General features: G+C 37.6%; 1 protein-coding gene and 1 long non-coding RNA gene across 5 annotated transcripts in view; one reads left to right on the forward strand and one right to left on the reverse strand.

Moving 5' to 3' along the window:
• PDE4B (phosphodiesterase 4B) overlaps window positions 1–25,847 on the reverse strand; it is a 601,639-nt gene that overhangs the window by 461,051 nt on the left and 114,741 nt on the right. For all 4 annotated transcript variants that reach the window (XM_082419762.1, XM_082419760.1, XM_082419769.1 and 1 more), the window contains exon 3: window positions 25,267–25,505. In XM_082419762.1, the coding sequence (XP_082275888.1) occupies window positions 25,267–25,505 (239 nt within the window). The remainder of the gene's footprint in view (window positions 1–25,266; window positions 25,506–25,847) is intronic.
• LOC309641583 overlaps window positions 1–25,847 on the forward strand; it is a 308,049-nt gene that overhangs the window by 209,258 nt on the left and 72,944 nt on the right. The window lies entirely within an intron of this gene.

Below are 25,847 nucleotides of genomic sequence, written 5' to 3' on the forward strand. Positions count from 1 at the left end.
CGCCCACTTGTGTCCCAGGAATCTGCTGAGCTCCCAGGTGAGGTCCCCGCTCTCCAAGGCCCCCCACTCCCCTTGGCCACATTGGTCCTGGGGGCATAGGAAGGAGGCTGAGGGGAGAACAGGAGAGGTAGGTGGGAGGGGCCCTCCAGGACCAGAGCAGGAGAGGAGAGGAGGGCAGTTGCCCTGCACACTCAAGCCCAGGAAGCCTGCTGGGCTCCCAGGTGAGGTCCCCTGCCCTCTGAGACCAGGAGTGCGGGGCACGCCTGGGCCCCTTCTGTTCCATTGAGCCTAAGCCCCACCCCCCACAGCCCCTGGGGCCTTTTCCAGCCCTGTGGGTCCTAAACATAGGCCCCGCCCACTGCCCAAACCTTGCCCCTGCTTAAGCCCTGCCCTCCACAGCCAAGGCCTTTTCCCCCGTTTTTCTTTTTTTTTCTTTTCCCTCCTCCTCTTTTTTACTATTGTGGTACTGTTGTACCTTCCGGTTGTTGATTCATCTATATTTTTATTTTTATATTCTTTCTAACATATGTGTTAGTTTCCTAGTCTAATTTTATTTTTTACTTTGTTATCGTTCTCTCTTTTTTATTTTTTATTTTTTTTCCCACCCCACACAGCTTGAAGGATCTTGGTTCACAAGCCGGGGGTCGGGCCAAAGCTCCTGCAGTAGGAGCTCCAAGTCCAAACCACTGGACTAATACAGAACCTCAGATACCAGGGAATAATTATCGCAGTGAGGTCTCATGGAGGTCTTCATCTCAGCACCAAAACCCAGCTCTACCCAATAGCCTACAAACTCCAGTGTTGGAAGCCTCAGGCCAAACAACCAGTAAGACAGGAACACAATCCCACTCATTAAAAAAAAAAAGAGAGAGAGAGACAGCAAAAAAATATGTCACACATGAAGGAGCAAGGCAAAAACCCACAAGACCAAATAAATGAAGAGGAAATAGGCAATCTACCTGAAAAAGAATTGAGCATAATGATAGTAAAGATGATCCAGAATCTTGGAAATAGAATGGAGGCATGGACTGAGAAAATACAGGAAATGTTCCACAAAGCTCTAGAAGAACTAACAAAAAAACAAACAGAGATGAACAGCACAATAACTGAAATGAAAAATACACTGGAAGGAATCAATAACAGAATAACTGAGGCAGAAGAACAAATAAGTGAGCTGGAAGGCAAAATGGTGGAAATAACTGCAGAGGAGCAGAATAAAGAAAAAAGAATGAAAACAATTGAAGACAATCTCAGAGACTTCTGGGGTAGCACTAAATGCAACAACATTTGAATTATAGGGGTCCCAGAAGAAGAAGCAAAAAAGAAAGGGTCTGAGAAAATATTTGAGGAGGTTATAGTCGAAAACTTCCCTAACATGGGAAAGGAAATTGTCACCCAAGTCCAGGAAACATAGAGAGTCCCATACAGGATAAACCCTAGGAAAAACACACCAAGACACATATTAATCAAACTAACAAAAATTAAATTCAAAGAAAAATTATTAAAAGCAGCAAGGGAAAAACAAAAAATAACATACAAAGGAATCCCTATAAGGTTATCAGCTAATTTTTCAGCAGAAACTCTGCAGGCCAGAAGGGAGTGGCAGGATATACTTAAAGTGATGAAAGAGAAAAACCTACAACCAAGATTACCCAGCAAGAATCTCATCCAGATCTGACGGATAAATCAAAACCTTTTCAGACAAGCAAAAGCTAAGAGAATTCAGCACCACCAAACCAGCTTTATAACAAATGCTAAAGAAACTTCTGTAAGCGGGAAACACAAGAGAAGAAAAAGACCCACAAAAAAAAAACCCAAAACAATTAAGAAACGGTAATTGGAACATACATACCGATAATAACCTTGAATGTAAATGGATTAAATGCCCCAACCAAAAGACACAGACTGGCTGAATGGATACAAAAACAAGACCCATATATATGCTATCTAAAAGAGACCCACTTCAGACCTAGAGACACAAACAGAATGAAAGTGCAGGGATGGAAGAAGATATTCCATGGAAATAGAAATCAAAAGAAAGCTGGAGTAGCAATACTCATATCAGATAAAATAGACTTTAAAATAAAGACTGTTACAAGAGATAAGGAGAGACACTACGTAACAATCAAAGGATCAATCCAAGAAGAAGATATAGCAATTATAAATGTTTATGCACCCAACAGAGGAGCACCTCACTACATAAGGCAAATACTAACAACCATGAAAGGAGAAATCGACAGTAACACAATAATAGTAGGGGACTTTAACACCCTACTTACATCAGTGGACAGATCATCCAAACAGAAAACAAATAAGGAAACACAAGCTTTAAATGACACAACAGACCAGATAGACATAATTGATATCTATAGAACATTTCACCCAAAAGTGGCAGAATATCTTTTCTTCTCAAGTGCACACTGAACATTCTCCAGGATAGATCACATCTTGGGTCACAAATCAAGACTCAGAAAATTTAAGAAACTTGAAATCGTACCAAGCATCTTTTCTGACCACAATGCTATGAGATTGGAAATCTATTACAGGAAAAAAAACTGTAAAAAACACAAATACATGGAGGCTAAACAGTGCACTACTAAATAACCAAGAAGATCACTGAAGAAATCAAAGAAGAAATTAAAAAATACATAGAAACAAATGACAATGAAAACACGATGACCCAAAACCTATGGGATGAAGCAAAACCAGTTCTAAGAGAGAAGTTTATGGCAATCTCACCTCAAGAAACAAGAAAAATCTCAAATAAACAATCTAACCCTACACTTAAAACAACTAGAGAAAGAAGAAAAAAGAAAACCCAAAGTCAATAGAAGGAAAGAAATCATAAAGATCAGAGCAGAAATAAATGAAATAGAAATGAAGAAAATAATAGCAAAGATCAAAAAAACTAAGAGCTGGTTCTTTGAGAAAATAAAATTGATAAACCCTTAGCCAGACTTATCAAGAAAAAAAGGGATAGGATGCAAATTAATAAAATTAGAAATGAAAAAGGAGAAATCACAACTGACACCGCAGAAATACAAAGGATTATAAGAGACTACTACAAACAACTATATGCCAATAAAATGGACAACCACAAAGAAAGGGACAAATTCTTGGAAAGGTACAATTTTCTAAGACTGAACCAGGAAGAATTAGAAAATATAAACAGACCTATCATAAGTAATGATATTGAAACCATAATTTAAAATCTTCCAACAAACAAAAGTCCAGGACCAGATGGCTTCTCAGGCGAATTCTATCAAACATTTAGAGAAGAGCTAACACCTATCCTTCCCAAACTCTTCCAAAAAAATTGCAGAGGGATAAACACTTCCAAATTCATTCTATGAAGCCATCAACACCCTGATACCAAAACCAGAAAAAGATATCACAAAAAAAGAAAATTATAGATCAATATTACTGATGAACATAGATGCAAAAACCCTGAACAAAATACTAGCAAACAGAATCCAACAACACATTGAAAGGATCATACACCATGATCAAGTGGGATTTACCCCAGGGATGCAAAGATTCTTCAATATACACAAATCAACCAATGTGATACATCACATTAACAAATTAAGGAATAAAAACCATATGATCATCTCAACAGACACAGAAAAAGCTTTTGACAAAATTCAACACTGATTTATGATAAGAACTCTCCAGTAAATGGGCATAGAAGGAACCTCCCTCAACATAATATTGGCCATATATGACAAACCCACAGCAAGCATCATACTCAATGGTGAAAAAATGAAAGCATTTCAACTACGATCAGGAACAAGACAAGGATGTCCACTCTCGCCACTCTTATTCAACATAGTTTTGGAAGTCCTAGCCACAGCAATCAGGGAAGAAAAAGAAATAAAAGGAAAACAAATTAGAAAAGAAGTAAAACTGTCATTGTTTGCAGATACGTGATACTATACACAGAAAATCCTAAAGATGCCACCAGAAAACTACTAGAACTAATCAATGAATTTGTAAGGCTGCAGGATACAAAATTAATGCACAGAAATCTCTGGCATTCCTATACACCAACAATGAAAAATCAGAAAGAGAAATTAAGGAAACACTCCCATTTACCATTGCAACAAAAAGAATAAAATACCTAGGAATAAACCTGCCTAAGGAGGTGAAAGTCTTGTACTCAGAAAACTATAAAACATTGATGAAAGAAATCAAAGATGATATAAACAGATGGAGAAATATACCATGTTCTTGGACTGGAAGAATCAATATTGTGAAAATGACTATACTACCCAAGGCAATCTACAGATTCAGTGCAATCCCTATCAAACTACCAATGGCATTCTTCACAGAATTAGAACAAAAATTTTTACAATTTGTATGGAAACACAAAAGACCCCGAATAGCTAAAGCAATCTTGAGAAGGAAAAACGGAGTTGGAGGAATCAGGCTCCCCAACTTCAATATACCACAAAGCTGCAGTAATCAAGAGAGTATGGTACTGGCACAAAAACAGAAATATCGAACAATGGTACAGGATAGAAGGCCCAGACATAAAGCCACACACATATGGTCACCTAATTTATGACAAAGGAGGCAAGAACATACAATGGAGAAAAGACAGCCTCTTCCATAAGTGGTACTGGGTAAACTGGACAGCTACATGTAAAAGAATGAAATTAGAACACTCCCTAACACCATTCACAAAAATAAACTCAAAATGGATTAAAGACCTAAATGTAAGACCAGACAGTATAAAACTCTTAGGGGAAAACATAGGAAAAACACTCTTTGATCTAAACCACAGCATGATCTTTTTTGACCCACCTCCTAAAGTAATGGAAATAAAAACAAAAATAAACAAATGGGACTTTATTAAACTTAATAGCTTTTGCACAGCAAAGGAAACCATAAACTAGACAAAAAGACAACCCTCAGAATGGGAGAAAATATTTGCATATGAAACAACAGACAAAGGATTAATATCCAAAATATACAAATAGCTCATGGAGCTCAATATCAAAAAAACAAACAAACCAATTAAAAAATGGGCAGAAGACCTAAATAGACATTTCACCAAGGAAGATATACAGATGGCCAAGAGGCACATGAAAAGATGCTCAACATCACTAATTATTAGAGAAATGCAAATCAAAACTACAATGAGGTTTCACCTCACACCAGTCAGAATGGCTATTATCAAAAAATCTAGAAACAATAAATGCTGGAAAGGGTGTGGTGAAAAGGGAACCCTCCTGCACTGTTGGTGGCAATGTAAATTGATACAGCCACTATGGAAAACAGTATGGAGGTTCCTTAAAAAACTAAAAATTGAACTACCATACGACCCAGCAATCCCACTACTGGGCATATACCCTGAGAAAACTATAATTCAAAAAGAGTCATGTACCACAATGTTCACTGCAGCTCTATTTACAATAACCAGGACATGGAACCAACCTAAATGTCCATCAACAGATGAATGGATAAAGAAGTTGTGGTACATGTATACAATGGAATATTATTCAGCCAGAAAAAGAAACAAAACTGAGTTATTTGTAGTGAGGTGGATGGACCTAGAGTCTGTCATACAGAGTGAAGTAAGTCAGAAAGAGAAAAACAAATACCATATGCTAATGCATATATATGGAATCAAAAAAAAAAAAAAGGTACTGATGAACCTAGTTGCAGGGCAGGAATAACGATGTAGACATAGAATGGACATGAGGACACGGGGTGGGAAGGGGAAGCTGAGGTGAAGTGAGAGTAGCATCGACATATATACACTACCAAATGTAAAATAGTTAGCTAGTGGGTAGCAGCAGCATAGCACAGGGAGATCAGCTCGGCGCTTTGCGATCACCCAGAGGGGTGGGATAGGGAGGGTGGGAGAGAGGCTCAAGAGGGAGGGGATATGGGGACATATGTATGCATATGGCTGATTCAGTTTGGTGTACAACAGAAACTAACACAGTATTGTGAGCGATCATACTCCAATAAACATGTATTTTAAAAAAAAAAGTTACTCAAAAAAAAAAAGATAATGGCTATAATTCCCTGTGCTATACACAATATATCCTTGCTGCTTATTTATTCTATACATAGCAGTTTATATCTCTTAATCCCATACACTTCTCTTCCATCTCCCCACTGGTAACCACTAGTTTGTTTTCTATATCTCTGAGTTTGTTTCTCTTTTGCTACAGACATCCATTTGTATTATTTTTTAAATTCCACATACAAGTGATATCATGCAGTATTTGTCTTTGTCTGACTTATTTCACTTAGCATAATACCCTCCAGGTCCATCCATGTTGTTTCATATGGCAGAATTTCATTCTTTTTATGGCTGAGTAGTATTCCACTGTATACATATATGCCACATCTTCTTTACCTATTTGTCTGTTGATGGACACTTGGGTTGCTTCCATAACTTTGCTATTGTAAATAGTGCTGCTATGATCATTGGCATGCATGTATATTTTCTTATTAGTGTTTTCATTTTTGCAGATATGTAACTAGGAATAGAATTTCTGGGTCATACGGTAGTTCTATTTTTAGTTTTTTGAGAAATCTCCATACAGTTTTTCATAGTGGCTGTCCATGCATAATTCTTATTTATCACCTGTACTACATATTCCCTTATAGTCCACAATTGTCCACTTAGTTTTAACTTCACATATCGCAAGATTCATTTCTAATCACTGTTTCTACTTTGTCTTCAACTATGTGGAGTTTTCTGTTTTAATCTGCTACTTGTTAAAGTTCTTTATCGAGTATTTTCCTCAGATTGGGTATGTAGATGATATATGCTCTAAACCATTCTATCTCTACAAATACCCTTTTTTTTCCCAAGAGAGATTACATTCATTTTCTATTCTTTCCATAATAAATGACCACAAATGTAGTGGCTTAAAACAACATAAATTTATTATTTTACATTCAATGGACTAAATGTTTGTGTCCCCTCAAAACTCATATGTTGAAACTCTAATCCCAGTGTTTTGGAGGTTGGCTCTTTGGAAGGTAATTAGGTCATGAGGGTGGAGCCTTCATGAATGCAATTAGTATCCTCATAAGAAGAGGCCAGAGAGCTAGTTAGGTCTCTTTCTGCCTTGTGAGGATACAAGAAGTTCACAGTCTGCCACCCAGAAGAGGGCTCTTACGAGAACTGACCGTGCTGGCACCTTTATCTCAGACTTCCAGCCTCCAGAATTGTCAGAAGTAAATGTCTGTTGTTTATAAGTGACCCAGTGTAAGGTTATTTGTTATAGCAGCCCAAACTGACTAAGACATTACAGTGCTGTAGGTCAGAGGTCTGATATGGGTCTCACCAGGCTAAAATTAAGGTGTCATCAGGGCTGGGTTCCTTTCTGGAGGCTCTAGAGGAAAGTCTGTTTCCTTGCCTTTTTCAGCTTCTAGAGGGCACCCACATTCCTTGGTCCATGGCCCCTTCCTCCATCACTAAAGCCAGCAACAGCAGGTCAAGTCCTTCTCACACTACCATTTCTCTGGTTCTCTCCAGCTAGGAAATGTTCTCTACGTTTAAGGACATATGTGATTAGATTGAGTCCACCAGGATAATTCAGGATAATCTTTCCATCTCAAGGTCCTTCATATTAATCAAACCTATCATTTTCCTTAACACAGTTGTGAATTACATCTTGGTATCTTGGTTGAATACAGGATTCTTGGGTTGCGGTCCTTTTTTCTTAGTAGTCTGTAGGTTGTACCCTTCTACTATTTAGTTTCTCATGTTGAAGATTAATAGTCAAATTTCATTTTACATTTTTTTCTTGTAACTGAATTGTTCTTTCTTGCTGAAAGCTTAAAGACATTTTTCTTATATGTACCTGAAATCCCGGCACTTTGCTAGAGTATGTCTAGATGTGAGTCTGTTGTCATCAGTCTTGCCTGGAATTGTAAGCACATTCAGTTTTCAGACTCAGGTCTTTCTTAAACTCTGGGAAATACTTGTCTGATATTTATTTAACTATTGCCTATCTTTCATCTATGTCTTTTTTTTCTTCCAGAACCTTTATTATTTACACATTAGGGCTTATTGAACTAAATTTCGAGTATTTTTTTTCTTTAAAGATTTTTTTACAGCCTTGTATTTTTCTCTGACATTTGAGATAGTTCTACCACTTGATCTTTCAGAACATTAGTTTATGTATGTGTACGCGAGCTGTGTGTTTGTATGTGTCTGTGTGTGTGTGCTATTTTTAATCTCAAAGATTTTACTCTGTTTTGATTCATCTGCTGAATGTTTTAAATGATTTTCATTTCAAAAAGTCTTTCTTTGTTCAATACTTGAATGCCAAGTACTTTGTTTTTGCCTTAAGTCTTTGTCTTCCCCAATAACTCCACTTCACAGGAACCTCCTCTGTGTTTTCTCCTTGCTCTTCATTTCTCCAGTAACTTAATGCCCTTAGTTGCACTGATATTTTTCCTGGTCTTCTCCTGGGGGCTTAAGGTGATGGGGTTCATTAAGCAGTAGCAGTCTTGCCAACCTCCATTCTTATAATTCAATACTGTGGGGGGTGGTACCTCACTGGTAGCATGTCGAGGCATCAAGAGGAAACCTCTCTCATATTCTTGCTTTGGCTTCTTCATGCTCTCCCATCCTAAAAGGTAGAAAGGATCCAGCAACTGGTTAGGTTACTTCTCAGTGTTTAGGAATCCAGAAGTAGAATATTAGATATATTCCTATGCATGTAAATTTGCGTGAGATCACGAGTTTCTGAGGGCTAAGCTGTTGCAGGATGCAGGCATGCTCATCCTCATTCTGGGACTCTTCACTGCCGATTTCCAGGCTCTCCCTTTGCCAGAAGGGAGAAAGTCCTATCCTATCTTTGGCAAGGTTGTGAAAGAATCTGAGGTTACTTTCTTATCCTCCAGGACCTGTCTACTGGCAGAAGAGGAAGAGCTCAGAGTGGATGAGAACTGAAATGCATTTAAGCCACTGTCTTCCCAGCATCTTTAAGAATGTTCTCACTCCTTTATCTGCAACATCATATCTTTAAAAGGACTGAAGCAAAAAAAGGCAAAGTGTCAACATTTGTTAAATCTAGATAGCAGGTATAGCAATAGATGGTGAGTGCTTGTTGAATTATTTTCTGTACTTTTAGTTTGTTTGAAGTACTTATAAACCAAATGAACTTTTAAAGTATTAATGCTATATTTATTCTGATGACTTATCAAATTTCTAACTCCTCCAGACCCATATACCTCTAACTGCCTATGGCCATCACAAACCATCGCCACCTTCATACTTGACTTGTCCAAAATGGGTCTTTTGGTTTATACCCATCAAAATCTTTCCCCATGTGTTTCTAATTTCAACAAATGGCACCACTATCAACCCAGCCGCTCAAGCAAAAAGCATAGGATTGGTTGTTGATGCCTTCCTCCCCCAGACTTCTACATGCATTCCCTTTAGCAAGCCCTATCAATATACTTCTAAACAGCAATTAAATCCTTTCACTTCTCTCCAGCTCCTCTGGAATCATCCTGTTTCAAATCACTTTTCTGCAATAGTCTCTGCTTCCACTTTGACCCTGCAATTCACTATACCTGTACCCAAAACACTATTTTTTTAAAGTCAGATCCTGTCATGTTTTTTTGTTTTTTTTTTTAAAGTACTTATATTTACTATCCTAGATGAACTGCAACTAACTGGAACGATCTTTCCTTTTTTTTTTTTTAATTAATTTATTTATGTATTTATTTTTATGGCTGTGTTGGGTCTTCATTTCTGTGCGAGGGCTTTCTCTAGTTGTGGCAAGCAGGGGCCACCCTTCATCACGGTGCGTGGGCCTCTCAGTATCGCAGCCTCTCCTGTTGCGGAGCACAGGTTCCAGACGCACAGGCTCAGTAGTTGTGGCTCACGGGCCTAGTTGCTCCACGGCATGTGGGATCCTCCCAGACCAGGGCTCGAACCCATGTCCCCTGCACCGGCAGGCAGATTCTCAACCACTGCGCCACCAGGGAAGCCCCCCTGTCATGTTTTTAAAACATTGTAATGGCTTCTCATTGCTCATAGAATAAAACAAAACTTACTATAGCCTACAAGTAACTAGGTGATCTAACTCCTCCCTGCCTCTCAAATCCAAGCTTCCTTCCTCCTCCCCTTTGCTTTCTGTGCTCCAGCCACACTGGTCTCCGGTCTCCTATTCAAATATATTAGGCTCTTTCCCATCCCAGGGCTTTTACGTTTCTATTCCCTCTGCCTATTAAGAGGCTGCGCCCCGGGCTTCCCTGGTGGCGCAGTGGTTGAGAGTCTGCCTGCCAATGCAGGGGACACGGGTTCAAGCCCTGGTCTGGGAAGATCCCACATGCCGCAGAGCAACTAGGCCCATGAGCCACAATTACTGAGTCTGCGCGTCTGGAGCCTGTGCTCCGCAACAAGAGAGGCCACGATAGTGAGAGGCCTGCGCACCGTGATGAAGAGTGGTCCCCGCTTGCCGCAACTGGAGAAAGCCCTCGCACAGAAACGAAGACCCAGCACAGCCATAAATAAATAAATGAAAATAAATAAATAAATAATTAAAAAAAAAAAAAAAAAAAGAGGCTGCGCCCTCTCACCACCACTTTTTGAATAGATTAACTGCTTCCTATCATTTAGGTATCAATCAAATATCATCTCCTCTCAGAGGTCTTTCATAGCTACCTTATCTAAGTACCATTCCTTTGCTCAGCTCATAGCTACTCCATCACATCACCCTGGTTATTTCCTTCATCATATTATTTCAGTCTATAGTTTTCTGTTAATTATTGTAATCACTATTGTAATCAGCTTGCACCTCAATGAACAGACTCATGCCTTTATCAACTAACTAACCATTTTACTTAAGATTGGATTAGTAAGTACATCACATAATAAGAAGACATAATGAAGGGATATTCAGCTTTCATCACATTGGCTGGCACACTCAGATGTAAGTACTTTGTACAAGTGGGTCTTTCTTGTCTGAAGAACAACCAACTAACTGGCTTGGGCATTCTATAAACCTCTTCCTTGCATGCAAATTACAGCTAGTAGTTATTTTGAATAATAATATATTAAGCATAACAGATCCAACTGTATACAACATACTTATATAACTTATTTATACTTTTAGATGACTGCCTTTGTAAGATTCATGATCTGGGCATCCCCTTTATGTAAACCTCCACTACAATTGTATATCTCTCCCAGCATTACTTATGATACAGGTTCAGATGCCATATCAGAGAGAAGCACAAAACAACAACAGAACTGTATTTACTTCACATTAAAACCCAGTGTGGTGTGGTGGCTCTCTATGAAGTTGTCACACACTCAGGGCCCTTCAGTTTTGCTGCTGCATCAGGCCCGTGGTGTTAACCTTGGCCACAAAGTGCAAGCAACCTCACCACTGCATACTCACTGCTGCCCACAGAAAGGGGGAGAATGGAAGGAAAAGGATGTCCTTCGATTTCAAGGGCATGACCTGGCCAGAATCTAGTGTAACTAGGTTCTAGCTAGACTAAAAAGAAGCTGCAAGAAAGGCCAAAAGGCCTGTTTTCTGGGGAGCCTTGGGCTCAGTTACGATTCTAAAGTTTTCTTACTGTTAGAGAGAAGGAAAGGGTGGACATCAGGGGTTCTCTCCTATGTACCCCTTTAGAATGTAAACTTCATAAAAACAGAGATTTCTCCATTACATCCCATTGTATCTCAGCTCCTAGAACAGTGTCTGGCACAAATATGTCCTCCTCTGACCATTTTCCTTGCCTTTGTCCTGACTCAGCAGCCATTATCACTGCTCACTTGGACTAAAGCAAGTCTAATTATCTCTGTGTCTCAATACCAATCTATCTTCCACACTGCCATCAAAGTGAACTATTTAAAATAAAAACATTCTTCTTTGATTCCATTTCTTAAAGGTCTCCAGTAGCTCAGCAATGTCCTTAGGATAAGATCCAATGTACGAGCAGAGCCTTCAAGGTTCTTGCCAACTGCATCTCACCACACTCACCCTGTTCTACAGCCAAATAAATATGAATACAGTTCCTTCAACATTCCATCCTCTTTCATGCTTTTATGACTTTACACACGTGTTGTTCAATCCAGGAAGACTCACAGCCATTCACTCTCCTGCATTCCCATAGTACCTTGTACATATTACATATGACATAATTTTGTAGTTTTTTAATTTACATGTCTGCCTCTTCTATGAGACTATAACTACTGAAGAGAAGGACAGAGACCATGTCCTGTTCATCTTTCAGTTCTTAGCCCTGAGTTAACCACAATATTTTTTCATTATTTTTGTTGTCTGAAATGACCACATATCTGAAGGAATAAAGCACTATTAGCTTATCTAAAACTAAGAAACCTGTTTTATCCGGGCACCTAACATCTCCTGCAGGACACTGGGCAGCCCCTGCCCAGGAATTTATGGATGTCAGGATGAATGACACATAGGACTAATAGATATGAAATTAGCTTACTACTCATATAATAAACAGCAAAAGGATTCCCCAAGGAGAAGGGCTCAGGTTCCGTCTAAGGTGAAACAAAGTTGAGAGGGAGGTGGAAGGTGGCTTAGGGTTTTATTATGATTAAGGGTTAGGCGGTAGGGCCGGGATGAGGATTCCCAGAGAGAGCAGAGTTTTGCATCTTTTGAACTTCTCACAGGCACCAAGGGAGGGAGTGTCCAGATGTACTTATCCTTCCTAGATGTGGGGCAAAAAGGAAAGGGGAGAGGCGGAGAGTTGAAAGCCGTCAGCCACCAATCATCAAAAATGGAGTCTTTCCCTATTATGAAACCTTTCATGCCCATGATCATACTTAGGTTGAAGTCATTTTTATTTTTGTTTTACCTTAAGGAAAAAGTGCCCACCTTGCAAGGTTGTTGTGGGAGTTAAGTTTAAATAAAATAGGAGATGGAAAGGGCATTATATACTATAATGTATTATAATGAGAATATTATCTATATTACACCAACATTACATTATTATATTATTATATTATTGTATAATATTATATTATTGGTATTATATTTAATACCAATATTAAAGTATTATACCAATTATTATAATCATATAGACCAGATCCTATCCTAAGTACCTTCTATATAATATATATCCTAATATATATCCTAATATTCTAATACAATTTTGACCTTATTGAGAATATATAAGCAACGAGGTATGGAGTGGATGATGCATGATTTTAAATATCCACTGTCTATTATCTCACGTACCTGACAGGGGGAATCCAGGGGGAACTTTGTGAATTGCTGACTTGTAGATTGCAATGCCTGATGCACAAGTCACAAATGCAGTTTCTGTAGCCAAAAGATTTCAGTGGGTGGTAAAGCCTGGTGGGAGCTAAACAGATGTGTCATCAATTTCCCATCTTCACACCAGCTTTTGTTGAATCTATGGCATTTGTGCACAGCATCTGTGGGTATTTTGATCTTTAAAACAGGGCTTTAGGCTCTGTAGTTGAGAGGCAACCCCAAAGCATAAAATATTTTTATTGAAAACTCCATCAGACTGTAAACTTGTTACAGATTGTGGGAGCAATAAAACATAGCCCATGTTTCTGAACCACCACCTCAGCGGACTGACCGCATTTCCCTTCCGTGATAATGAGAACAGTTGAAATTGCTCCCAGCCTTCCAGACAGCAACAGGGCAACTGACACCACTCTCCCCAATGTAGGTGAAAGTTGGGACAGCGGACATTAAGGACATCACACCTAAGTTAATAGATGCCCAAATAGAATCATCATGTTCACAACTGAAACATTTAGAGAAGCAAAGCACAGCCCTCAGGCAGACAGAGGTGGGAGACAAGCAAACTGATATTTATAATCTTCTTTGAGGGAATAACAAAGGAGAAGCCAGAACTGTTTCTTATGAAAAAGTGCACCATTAGGAAAACCCTGAAACAAGATTCCCTGCCTACTTTATCTCTGAGCTCTTCCTATTCAACTGAAAATGCAGCTGACAATAGTTCTATTGCATCATTAAGATGTGAGCATTCTTAGAGCAGTACTGTTATCTCACACCTGAGAGTTCAGTCCCACCACAGGTCAGCTGGCATGGCACAGAAAAAAGAAATGCCCCCAGACAGAAACACATGCTTGGTGATCTGGAACAATGTATGCCTTTGGTTGAAAGGACAGTAGAGGGTCCGCACCCCCTTATTCTCAGCAGATGACTTAACCTCCTACTTCTGAGAAAATCTAGGCCAGAGTCCTCAAAATGTGGTCCCCAGGTCAGTTCCTCAAGTTTCACCTAGGAACTTATTAGAACTACAGATCCCCAGCCCTATCTCAGACACCCAGCTCTAGGGTTGGGGTTCAGCGATAAGTTGAACCAACTTTTTCAATAAATTGTCCAAGTGATTCTGAACCACTCTAATATTTGACGACCACTGATCTCCACCTTTGGAAATAAGGTTCTCCTATTTCTCTCCTTGTCATTTCCAATATATTCATTCTTTTCTGCATTGGATTTACATGTCTCAAAAGAAGATATTTCTAATTGTGTCTAAAGGTTATCTTTCCTTGTGCTACTCCTACTATATTCTATATTAATTATTGCCCATCTCTCTTATCTTCAATCTCTCCCTATCTACCAGTTCCTTCTGTTCAGCATAGATAAAAATGTCTCCACATTATAACACTTTTCCATAATCTTGTCTACCCCAATCAGCTTCCATTCTCACTCTTTTCACTAACAAAAAACTTGAACGAGTAATATTTTATTGCTATCCTTTCCTCCTCAGCTCTAATTTTTGCTTTTTTAAAGTTGTATTTTGTCCTCTAGTATCACTTTTTTATTTTAAGTTTTTAATTAATTATTTATTTATTTTTGGCTGTGTTGGGTCCTCGCTTTTATGCACGAGGGCTTTCTCTAGTTGCGGCAAGTGGGGGCCACTCTTCATGGCGGTGCGCGGGCCTCTCACTATCGCGGCCTCTCTTGTTGCGGAGCACAGGCTCTAGACGTGCAGGCTCAGTAGTTGTGGCTCACGGGCCTAGTTGCTCCGTGGCATGTGGGATCTTCCCAGACCAGGGCCCGAACCCGTGTCCCCTGCATTGGCAGGCAGAACCTCAACCACTGCGCCACCAAGGAAGCCCCCAAGTATCACTTTTAATATAGTATCCGATATACAAAAGAACATATGTACCTGCCCAACAGAACTAGCACAGGATCTATGCATTGCTGTGCATTCCTCTGCATCCCTCTGCCTCCCTGGTTCACTCTTAATCCCATGCATTCTGATACCATGATGCTACTAAGACTTCCACTAGTGTTACCAATGTCCACTAAATTGAATTATCCAAAGGCCTTTTCTCTGTCCTCATCTTACCTGTACTCTGTGCAACTTGTGTTTTTGCTGACCAAACCTTCCCTATGGCCTAACTTCTGTCCTTTTATAATAATTCTCTATTCTAATTCTCTTCCTATTTCTCTGTTCATGTTCTGTCTTCTCCTTGCTCTTCTTTCCCCCTTATTTGACCCCTTGTTATTATTATTCGTTAGGGCTATATCCTTAGTTCAAGACAAAAATTGATATTGACTAATCTCTGCATACTTGGTCTGGGTAATCTCATTCATTCCATTACCTCATTACCACCTGTACACCTATGACCTCCAAACTATGATATTCACACACACACACATTTTTAACGGCTCCCAGACAATATCCACTTAGTAACATGTTTAAAGTACTTTAAACTCACCCTATTCAAAACTAAACCCACCATCTTTCCCTTTATACCTTATCCCCTCATTTTTTGTCCTTGTTCATGGCATTTCCATTCATCCAGCTGAACAAGAAACTGCTGCATGTTCATGGCTTCTCCTCCATGCTCCTAATCCACATTCAACTACGCACCACTTCCCATCCATTCAACCCCAGGGTTGTTCAGTTTTCCTCCTCCTTCTCATTCCCACACCTACTGCCTGCTCAAATCCCTCAGCATCCATCACCCACCTCGCTCTGAAATCTTCCTCTCTAGATTTTCAACCTTCAACCTTTCTCTTTCCAAACAGCCTCTACATTGTCTCTCATTATCTTATTACCTTACAGATCTATATTCAACTTATTTAAAAAATCCAATGGCTTCAATTTATTAATATGGATAAAGGCAAAACTGTAAGACCCTTCACGTTCTGACCTCTACCCACCTTTTCAAACTCAGATTTCCCACCTTTTACTTAAGCCATATCTCCATCCACACCATCTCACATACCCTACATGCCCTATGAATACTTGCATTCCTTGAATATGTCACTTTGTCTCAAGGAGTCATGGTCTTGCCCATGCTATTTCCTCCGTCTGAAATGTTACTTCTACTTCTGTCCAGCAGATATATGCTTGCTCAGCTTCAGAGTCAAGGACAAATAATAGCTTTCACTGTTGCTTCTCCCCTCCAAGGAAGAATTCATTGCTCCTCACCTGTATTCGTATTCTAGAACTAAATATATTGTATTATATTAATTTGTCTACATCTACATTTCTCACTAAATCTGAGGGTTTTAAAGATTCATTCATTTTTTTCAACACTCTCTCCTGAGCCCCTGGCAACCACTGATCTTGTACCATCTCTATAGTTTTGCTTTTTTCTAGAATGCCATATAAGTGGAATCATACAGTACGTTGCCTTTTCATACTTGATTCTTTCATGTAGCAACATGCATTTAAGGCTCAACCATGTCTTTTTGTGGTTTGACAGCTTATTTATTTTCATCATTAATGTTGCACTGTATGGATGTACCACAATTTATCAATTCACCTATTAAAGCATATCTTTATTGCTTCCAGCTTTTGGTGATTTTTAATAAATTTGTTATAAATATGTTTGTGCGGGTTTTTGTGACAATGTAAGTTTTTAAATCAGTTAAGTAAATATCTAGGAGCATGATTGCCAGATCATATGATAACACTATGTTTAGTTTTGTAAGAAACTGCCAAACTGTATTCCAAAGTGCCTGTGCCATTTTGCACTTCCACCAGCAATGAATGAGAGTTCTTGCTCTAAATTCTCGCCAGTAATTGGTTTGTTTTGTTTTGTTTTGTTTTGGATTTTGGCCATTCTAATAACTGTGTAATGGCATCTCATTGTTTTAATTAACAGTTCTCTAATGGCAAATGATGTTGTACATCTTTTCAAATGCTTGTTTGCCATACGTATATTTTCTTTGATTTGTTGTCTCTTCAGATCATATGCCCATTTTCTAATTGGATTATTTGTTTTCTTATTGTTGAATTTTTTATGTTTCTTGTATATTTTGGATACAAGTTTATTATCAGATATGTGTTTTGCAGATCTTTTCTCCCAATCTGTGGCTTGTCTTTTCATTCTTTTAACAGTGCCTTTCACAGAGCAGAAATTTTTAATTTTAATGAAGTCCAACATATCATTATTTTTTCTTTCATAGACCATGGGGTTTTTTTTTTTTTGGTATTTTATCAAAAACTCATGGCCAAATCCAAGATCACCTAGGTTTTCTCTATGTTATCTTCTAGGAGTTGTGTAGTTTTGCATTTTACATTCAGGTCTATGATCATTTTGAGTTGATTTTGGTGAAATATGTAAGGCTTCTGTCTAGATTATTATTAATTTTTTGACATGAATGGCTATTTTTTCCAACACAATTTGTTGAAAGATTATGTCTTCTCAACTGAAATGCCTTTACTCCTTTATCAAAGATCCGTTGACTGTATTTTATCGGTCTACTTCTGAACTCTCTATTCTGTTCCATTCATCTATGCCACTATTCTTTTGCCAATATAAAGCTATCTTGATTATTGTAGGTTTATATTAAGTCAAAATCAGGTAGTGTGACTCTTCCATCTTTTTTCTTCTTCAGTATTTATTGTGTTGGCTATTCCAGATCTTTTGTCTTTTACACAAAGTTTAGGATCAGTTTTTCAATATCTACAAAATAGCTTGCTGGTATTTTGACTGGAATTGCATTGAATCTATAGATCAAGTTAGGAAGAATTACACCCTAACAATTTTGAATCTTTTAATCCATGACTATCATATATATATTTATTTAGAATTCCTTTGGTTTTTTAATCAGAATTTCATAGTTTTCTGAATACATATCCTGTACATATTTTTAATTTATATCTAAATACTCCTCTTTTTGTTTTCATGCAGTTATAAATAATATTATTATAATATTTATTTATTTCAAATTCTAATTGTTCATTTCCAATGTATAGGGAAGTAATGAATTTTATATATTAACCTTGTAATCTGCAACCTTGCTCTACTCATTTATTAGTTTCAGAAGTTTTATTTGCCAATTCTTTGGGATTTTCTGCATAGACATTCATGTCATCTGCAAACAGAGACTGTTTTATTTCTTCCTTTCCAAATTGTATGCCTTTTATTTCCTTTCCTTTGTTTATTGCACTAGCTAGGACTTCCAGTGTAATACTGAATAGGATTGGTCAGGCAGAACACCCTTACTTTGGTCCCAATCTTAAACGAAAGCATCTAGCTTCTGACCATTAAGTATGTTAGCTATAGGTTTTTTGTAGAGGTCTTCAAGTTGAGGCAATTCTCCTTTATTTTTAGTTTGCTGAGAGTTTTTACCATGAATGGGTGTTGTATATTGCCAAATTCTTTCTCTGCATCAACTGATAAGATTACATGATTGTTCTTCATCTATTGGTGTGGTAGATTACATTGATTGGCCTTAAAATGTTGAACCAGGCTTGCATACCTGGAATAAACCCCACTTGGCCATAGGGTATAATTTTTTTTATACATTGTTGAAGTTTATTTGCTAAATTTTTTGAGGACTTTTGTATCTATTATGTTCATGAGAGATACTGCAGTTTTCCTTTCTTATAATGTCTTTGTCTGGTTTGGGTGTTAGGGCAACACTGGCCTCATAGAATGAGTTGGGAAGTGTTCCATCTACTTCAATTTTCTGGAACAGATTGTGGAGAATTGGTATCATTTCTGTTTTAAGTGTTTGGTAAAATTTGTAAGAAAACCATCTAGGCCTAGAGCTTTCTTTTTCTTGGTAGGTTAATAATTTTCTATTCAATGTCTTTAATAGATACAGACCTTTCATGTTATCTATTTCCCCTCTGTGAGTTTTGGTACTTTTGAGTCTTTCAAGGAATTAGTCCATTTCATCTAAATTTTCAAATATGTGGGTATAGAGTTGTTCACAGTATTCCTTTATTATTCTTTTCATCTCCAGGGAATCAATAGTGATGTTCTCTCATTTCTTAAAGTGGTAATTTATGTCTTTTCTTCTTTTTCTTGGTGAGCCTGGCCAGAGGTTTATCAGTGTATTGATCTTTTCAAAGAACCATCTTTTGGTTCCACTGACTTTCTCTACTGTTTTCCTGTTTTCAATTGCACTGATTTCTGCTCTAATTTAATTATTGATTTTCTTCTGCTTGCTTGAGTCTTAAATTACTCCTTTTCTTTATGGTTTTCTAAGATAGAAGAAGTACTGATTTCGTCTTTTGTTCTTGTCAAATATATCTCTATATAGAGATAGACATAAATCGATATATAGACATATATATAGGTATAGATATAAATTTCCCTCTAAGCACTCCTTTTGCTGCATCCCATAAATAATAGTAAATTTTAATTTTATTTTCACTTAGTTCAAAATATTTTTAATTTTCTCTTGAGATTTCTCTTTGGCCCATTTGGTCTGTTATTTACAGTTGGGTTTTTAATCTCTGAATAGTTGGGACTTTCCAGTTATCTTTCTGTTATTGATTTCTTAGTTAATTCCACTGTGGTCTGAGAACATACTTTATATGATCTTTACTCTTTTAAATTTGTTAAGGTGTGTGTGATGTATCTTGGTGAGCATTCAATGGAAGCTTGAGAAGAATGTATACTCTGTTGTTGTGGGATGAAGTATTCTAAAAAATTTCAATTAAATCAAGTTGATTGATAGTGCTGTTCACATCAAATATATTTGTAATGATTTCTCCCTGTTTGGTCTATCAATTTTCTGCAGTGTTGAAGTCGATAAGTATAATAGTGGATTTGTCTATTTCTCCTTACTCTTGCTATATTTAAAGAAATTTTTAAAAGCTTGAGAACATCTTCAATGTGGTAGGCAACCTCTAAATTGGTCCCCAATGATGCCCACCTCCTCATATTCAGGCCCTTGCACAGTTCCTCCCCTTGAGTGTAGGCTAGATCTAATGAACGGAATTTGTAAAAGTGATGGGATGTCACTAAAAAGATTTTTGACTTCTCTCTTGCTCACCTTCTATTGGTCTGTCTTTCTCTATCAAAAACCCTTGCTCCATAAAAAGCAAACTGTCATGTCATGAGTAGCACAATGGAGAGGCCCATATAGCAAAAAACTGATGTTTCCAGTCATCAGTCAGCAAGGAGGTGAACCTGTCAAAAACCGTGTGAATGAGCTTGGAAGCAGATCCCTCCCACCCAGTCAACCATTGAAATGATTGTAACACTGGCTAATAACTTGACTTTGGCCTTGTGAGGGATCCAGTCAGAGGCACCCAGCTAGGCCACAACTAGATTCCTGACCCACAGAAAATATAAGATAACAATGATTGTTACTTTAAGCCATTAAATTTGGGGATTATTTGTTACGCAGCAATAGATAACTAACACATGTAGGGAAAAGAAAACTATATAAAATTACCTCACATATTTAAAAACTAAATAAATATAAACTTTAAAAACAGAAAATACAATAATCAAAATTGAAATACTCAATATAATAGGTTTTACAGCAAATTAAACATAGTTGAAAAGAGAATTAGCAAACCAGAAGGCAGACCAAAAGCAATTACCAGAATACAGCCCAGGAAGACAAAATTTTTAATTATATATATATGAAAGACATTAAGAGAAATGGAAGATAAAAAAGTAGATTCAAAATACATTTAATCATAAGTCCAATAGCAGAGGAGCAAAAAGCTGGCAGAGAAAATATCTGAAGAGATAATGACAAAGAATATTCCAGATCTGATGAGAAAGACACCAACTGACATATTTGAGAAGTCCAGTAAATCTCATATAGGATAAATAAAAGGAAATCCACCCCTAGTTACATCAAAGATGGAATTCAGAAATCAAGAGCCCACCCCCCCAAAAAATGCAGATTATTTACACAGAAAAACAATTAGACTTACAGCCATTTTCCCAACAACAGTAATGGAAGCCAAAAGGCACGGGGAAAAGTGTTGAAATAAAGAAACTGCTATATAATGACAAAGAAAACACTTTCAAGAATGAGAGCAAAATAAGGACATTTTCAGAGAAACAAACCAAAAAATAAGAGTGAATTCTAAAGGACTTACTTCAAGCAAAAAGGCAAGTAAGTGATCCCAGGGCTAGTGTATTTGGGGGTTAAAATATATAGATAATTAAAAACTGTAAACAGGGAAGGGCTAGAAGGAGTTAAAGAGTTAAAAGATCCTCATGGAGGAAAGTTAAAATTATAGATTAATTGTAGACATTCAAGGCTGAGTATTGGCTTATTTTCCTAACTTGGTTGTGGTGACATTGCTTTGATAAATTTGGTAGATCAATAAATTCCTTTAATTATTCAAAAAGTGAAGACCACCAGAGGCTTGGCAATGGCCACATCGCAAGTGTGACCCCAGACTAAAGGTGAAAAGAGGGGGGAAAAAGTTGGGGAATGTCAGGAAGAATGTGTTTTTCCCACTTTTTGATGTGTCTTCCAAGTGTCAGGAATGCCACCAGCTTAACATTCCTAACCTCCTTCTGCCTTTTTACTCAGTCTTCCCTGGAAAGAAAGAGTAATTTAATCTGCACTGGTCTTTCCAGAAGGAGAAGGTAGACATGCACAACTCAGTCCTTCCTTCCTACTGTCTCACTGGGGCAGGATTCTACAACTCCTCCATTTTCAAATTTCATAGAGGTAGATTCTCCCTCTGAGGACGAGGGCTGACTGTACAGGCCCAGCACCTACTATTACTGGGTGGTAAGTCTGTATGATTACGGTGTACAGTGTTAGCAGCCTACTTGCCCACAGACACAGAGTACATATTCCAATATTAACTTTATCAGTAATGAGGATAACATCTTGTTTTCATATCTGACTTCTTCTTTCATCATATTTCCAAGATGGTTCCAATAACTCAGGTGGTGAAGTTCCTCCAGAACCCCCAATAATAGAAAACACATAATTCTGGCTATTCAGTCTATGTATAACAATAAAATAACAATAATAACAATAACATCAAAATAACCACTAAGTGCTACATATATTAGATTTTCTTTCTCACACAACTCTGAAAAGCTGTATCATCTCCACTGTTTATTCGTTTGAGTTTTTGTAGGATAAAGAAACTCATCCAAAAGGTAGCAAGATGGAAGTCCACCCAACTGGACTCAGGTCCTCACTCTTTCTTTCTCCACAGTAAATCAAATCATTGTCCTTCTATTCCAGGCCTTTTGCCTGCAGTGATGGCCACCTCCCTTCACCAATATACTCTCCCCAAACAAGGGCTAAATTTATATCATTGTTTTTCTATTTAACTTTATATACCTTGGGCAGTAACTTTTATTTGTTCTCACTCAGATTCCTTCACTGGCTTTAAATACTTGATCTGTAGCACATATTCCCAGACTTTTGACATATTTAGAACACCAACCAGGAACTCAAGGTCAGTTTCACCCAGTTACAACTGTCAAAGCAATTATCAGAGCAGGAGTCATATCCTAGAGACTTTTACTAGTCTAGAATAGGAGTCATCAAACTGACTGGCAGGCAAAATCTAGCTTGCTGCCTGTTTATGTAAGTAAAGTTTCACTGGAGCTGAGCTACACATTCATTTATGTACTGTCTACGGCCATGTTCACACTACAATGGCAGTGCTGAATAGTGGCAACAGAGACTATAAAGCCCACAAAGCCAAAAATATTTACTAACTGGCAGAAAAAGCTTATTGACCCCTCGTCTAGACCTGGAGATTGATTCCACATTCTGCGTGTTCTAAGTAGTGAGTGTAAGTAGTGAGTATATACTGCACCCCTTACCTCTAGGACCTTTCATCAAGTTGATGGCAATGATGGTATCTGGAACCCTACTTCCTCACTTCTAATCAAATGGTCTTTCAATTAGATTCCTCTGCCAGCAATTCCACCGGTATTCATCAATATTGCAAAGGAAGTATTTTTAAGGGATATACTGAAATGCTTTTAGTTGCTTAGACTTAAAAATAAATTTGGAGTCAATGACTGAATACTCTCACACTTTAAAAACTATCCAGGTAACTGAAAAAAAAAACGGACATATTATTACTAATATGTGGTGTTGGCTGACTGCATGACAAACTGGATAATGGCTAAATCTTCCATTTCACTCAGCATGAGGTTAGTGATACTTGAAACATGGTTTCTAATTTTCAAAAGGCTTTAATGGATAATGATCAAGAGAAGAGAGACTAATGTTTGTTGATTGCCTAACATGTGCTTTTTACTAAACTAGGTAGTTTGGAAAGATTACCATATTTAATCCTTACAATAGCCTATGAGGTAAGTATAATTACTCTCTTTATACAGATGAATATATTCAATTTACAGAGGTAGACAAGTGTGCCCCACATGTCAGAGTCTGGATTCGATACTTCTAAGAAAGGAACAATTCTGCAACTCCCAAAGGGTCTTTGAGTAAAATGAACTCCAACATTGCAAGGTACTCCAACACTGCAAGGTACATTTCATCTAGAGTGTTATTCTAACAGATAAAACACCAACGCCCAACAAAACTGTACTCCTGCTGTGCCAGTCATTACCTCTTTAGTTGTTGGTTTGTGAGGAATTTGCTTCTGGGGAAGAGTCTGGAATAGTAATAAGGGCAATCAGAGAACTCAAGAAAGCATGTATTTACCAACTGGTATGGAAGCAGCATTTCAATATTGTAACAACTGGTAATACTGCACCAGTGCCAACTTGCTGAAAAATAAATCCGTAGAAATCTTCTGAACTCCAAATCTGCCATCATGCAGAAGCAAACCAAGACTAAACACATAAGTTATGTGACTGAGTAAGCAATGCAGGAGCAATATGCCCGTTTTAGTGCTCAATGATTGGTTATGACTATTCTAATGTTAATTCAGCTGAGGAGCAGATGTTAGTCAGTGCTTTTCAAATTTTTAACCCATTCCCCCTACGACGCGTTCACATGCTTCTCTATCACATACAGACTGATGAACCATTTCAGGCTAATAACTGTGAGAGCTGAAGTCTCAGTGATCTAATTCTTAGTGTATTTGATAACCACCAACTAAAAGCTTTCCTGCATCATTCAATGAGCACATACTGGACTACTCATCAGCACTGTACAGCTCAGCATGTGGCAAGGGTATACAGCACACCATAAAAACCACATATTTTAAGGATTTACTGTGATAATATTGCACAGTGATTTAATATATTTAGTTTTTCTCCTTAACAAATGAGTTAAATGAAAAGTGATTTTTTTAAAGCACCATATTATTATAATTTAAAATTACATAAAAAATAGAGAAAGTATTTTTCTTTTTAATAAGACTCCATGCTATGTAAGCAGACTATTCTTGGAAAATATTTGGAAATTATGTAGAGCAAAAAGAAAAACCAGAGAAAGTGCTAAAAACTAAATATGTGATTAAAAACACGTATTTGAAGAAATATCATGGCACAATTTTAACCACAGTTATAAATTATATGTATTCAATTAACGTTTCAACACTAGATTAAAATAGCCTCTTTCACAAACACAGACTCTGCAAAACAGTCCAAGCATCTCTCATAGTACAATTTTCATTCCTCTTTTGATTTATAATGAAGTGTTTTATTTTCTAGATAATCACAAACTGAAATTAGTAAAGTGGGATTACAATGAAAAGAAGCTAAGAATAACTATATTTTGAGTACAGTAATAAGAATATCTCCTGTCATTCATCTATATAATATATATGTTTTACTTCCTTTAGGCACTCATATAATTTTGCTTTTCTAAATTAAAACATCATATTGACATACACTAATAGTTTTTTTTAAAAAAGATCATAGGCAGTAATTTTGCTTTCCTTGTCATTAATAAAAACTCATCTCATTCCTTCCTCAATAGGCCCCTTCCAATCTTAAGAGGCAGGAGATACCTCCACTCCTCATTTTGCTACCCAAAGGGAAACAAATTCTCAAAATGTCAAAAGCCTTAGTTACTCCACAGATAACTAACATTTTAATAACAAGAAATTGTATCGGGAGTAACTGGAAAATAAAACTTCGAACTGACATTTAAGTTGGGGGTTACTCACCACTCCTGGCTTACAGTTGTAATAGCAATGCTTGGAAGTGTCACCAAAGGAAGCGTGGTCGGTCTGGAAATGCCATCTCCCTCAGGAGTCCTTGCCCTTCCGCTCTGTCTTTGGGACAGTGGTGGCAACTGCAGGTTTCCTGAGCAACACCTTCTCCCTCTCCAGAGGTCGATCCCAAGTGTGTTACTAGAAGAACTGTAGGATTTACTCAAGTTGCATTCAAAATAATCTTTAACATTCTAGAGGAACCACAGGGAAAGAAAAAAGAGAAAAAGAAAATGAAATTCAAATGTTTAAAATGATGCACGATGGAGTAAAATAAGAAGCTAAATGATCAAGCTAAATGATGAAGAAGCTAAATGATCACTCATAAAGTCCTGATTCATTATCTCACAATCAGAATCGAACACTGACGTCAAAAGCTTAAGAGAAAACACATAGGCACAGGGGGCTAATTCTCAAATTTTAAACACATCAGTTGCACAGCCTTGGTGATCTTTAGGACTGTCGATAATATTTTCCAGTTAGAAGCATGTGGATTGCAGGGCTTTTTATCTTCTTTCTCTTTTTTAAATTATTCT

The sequence above is a fragment of the Balaenoptera physalus genome (assembly GCF_965194825.1).
Source record: "Balaenoptera physalus genome assembly, chromosome: 1".
Lineage (NCBI taxonomy): Eukaryota > Metazoa > Chordata > Mammalia > Artiodactyla > Balaenopteridae > Balaenoptera > Balaenoptera physalus.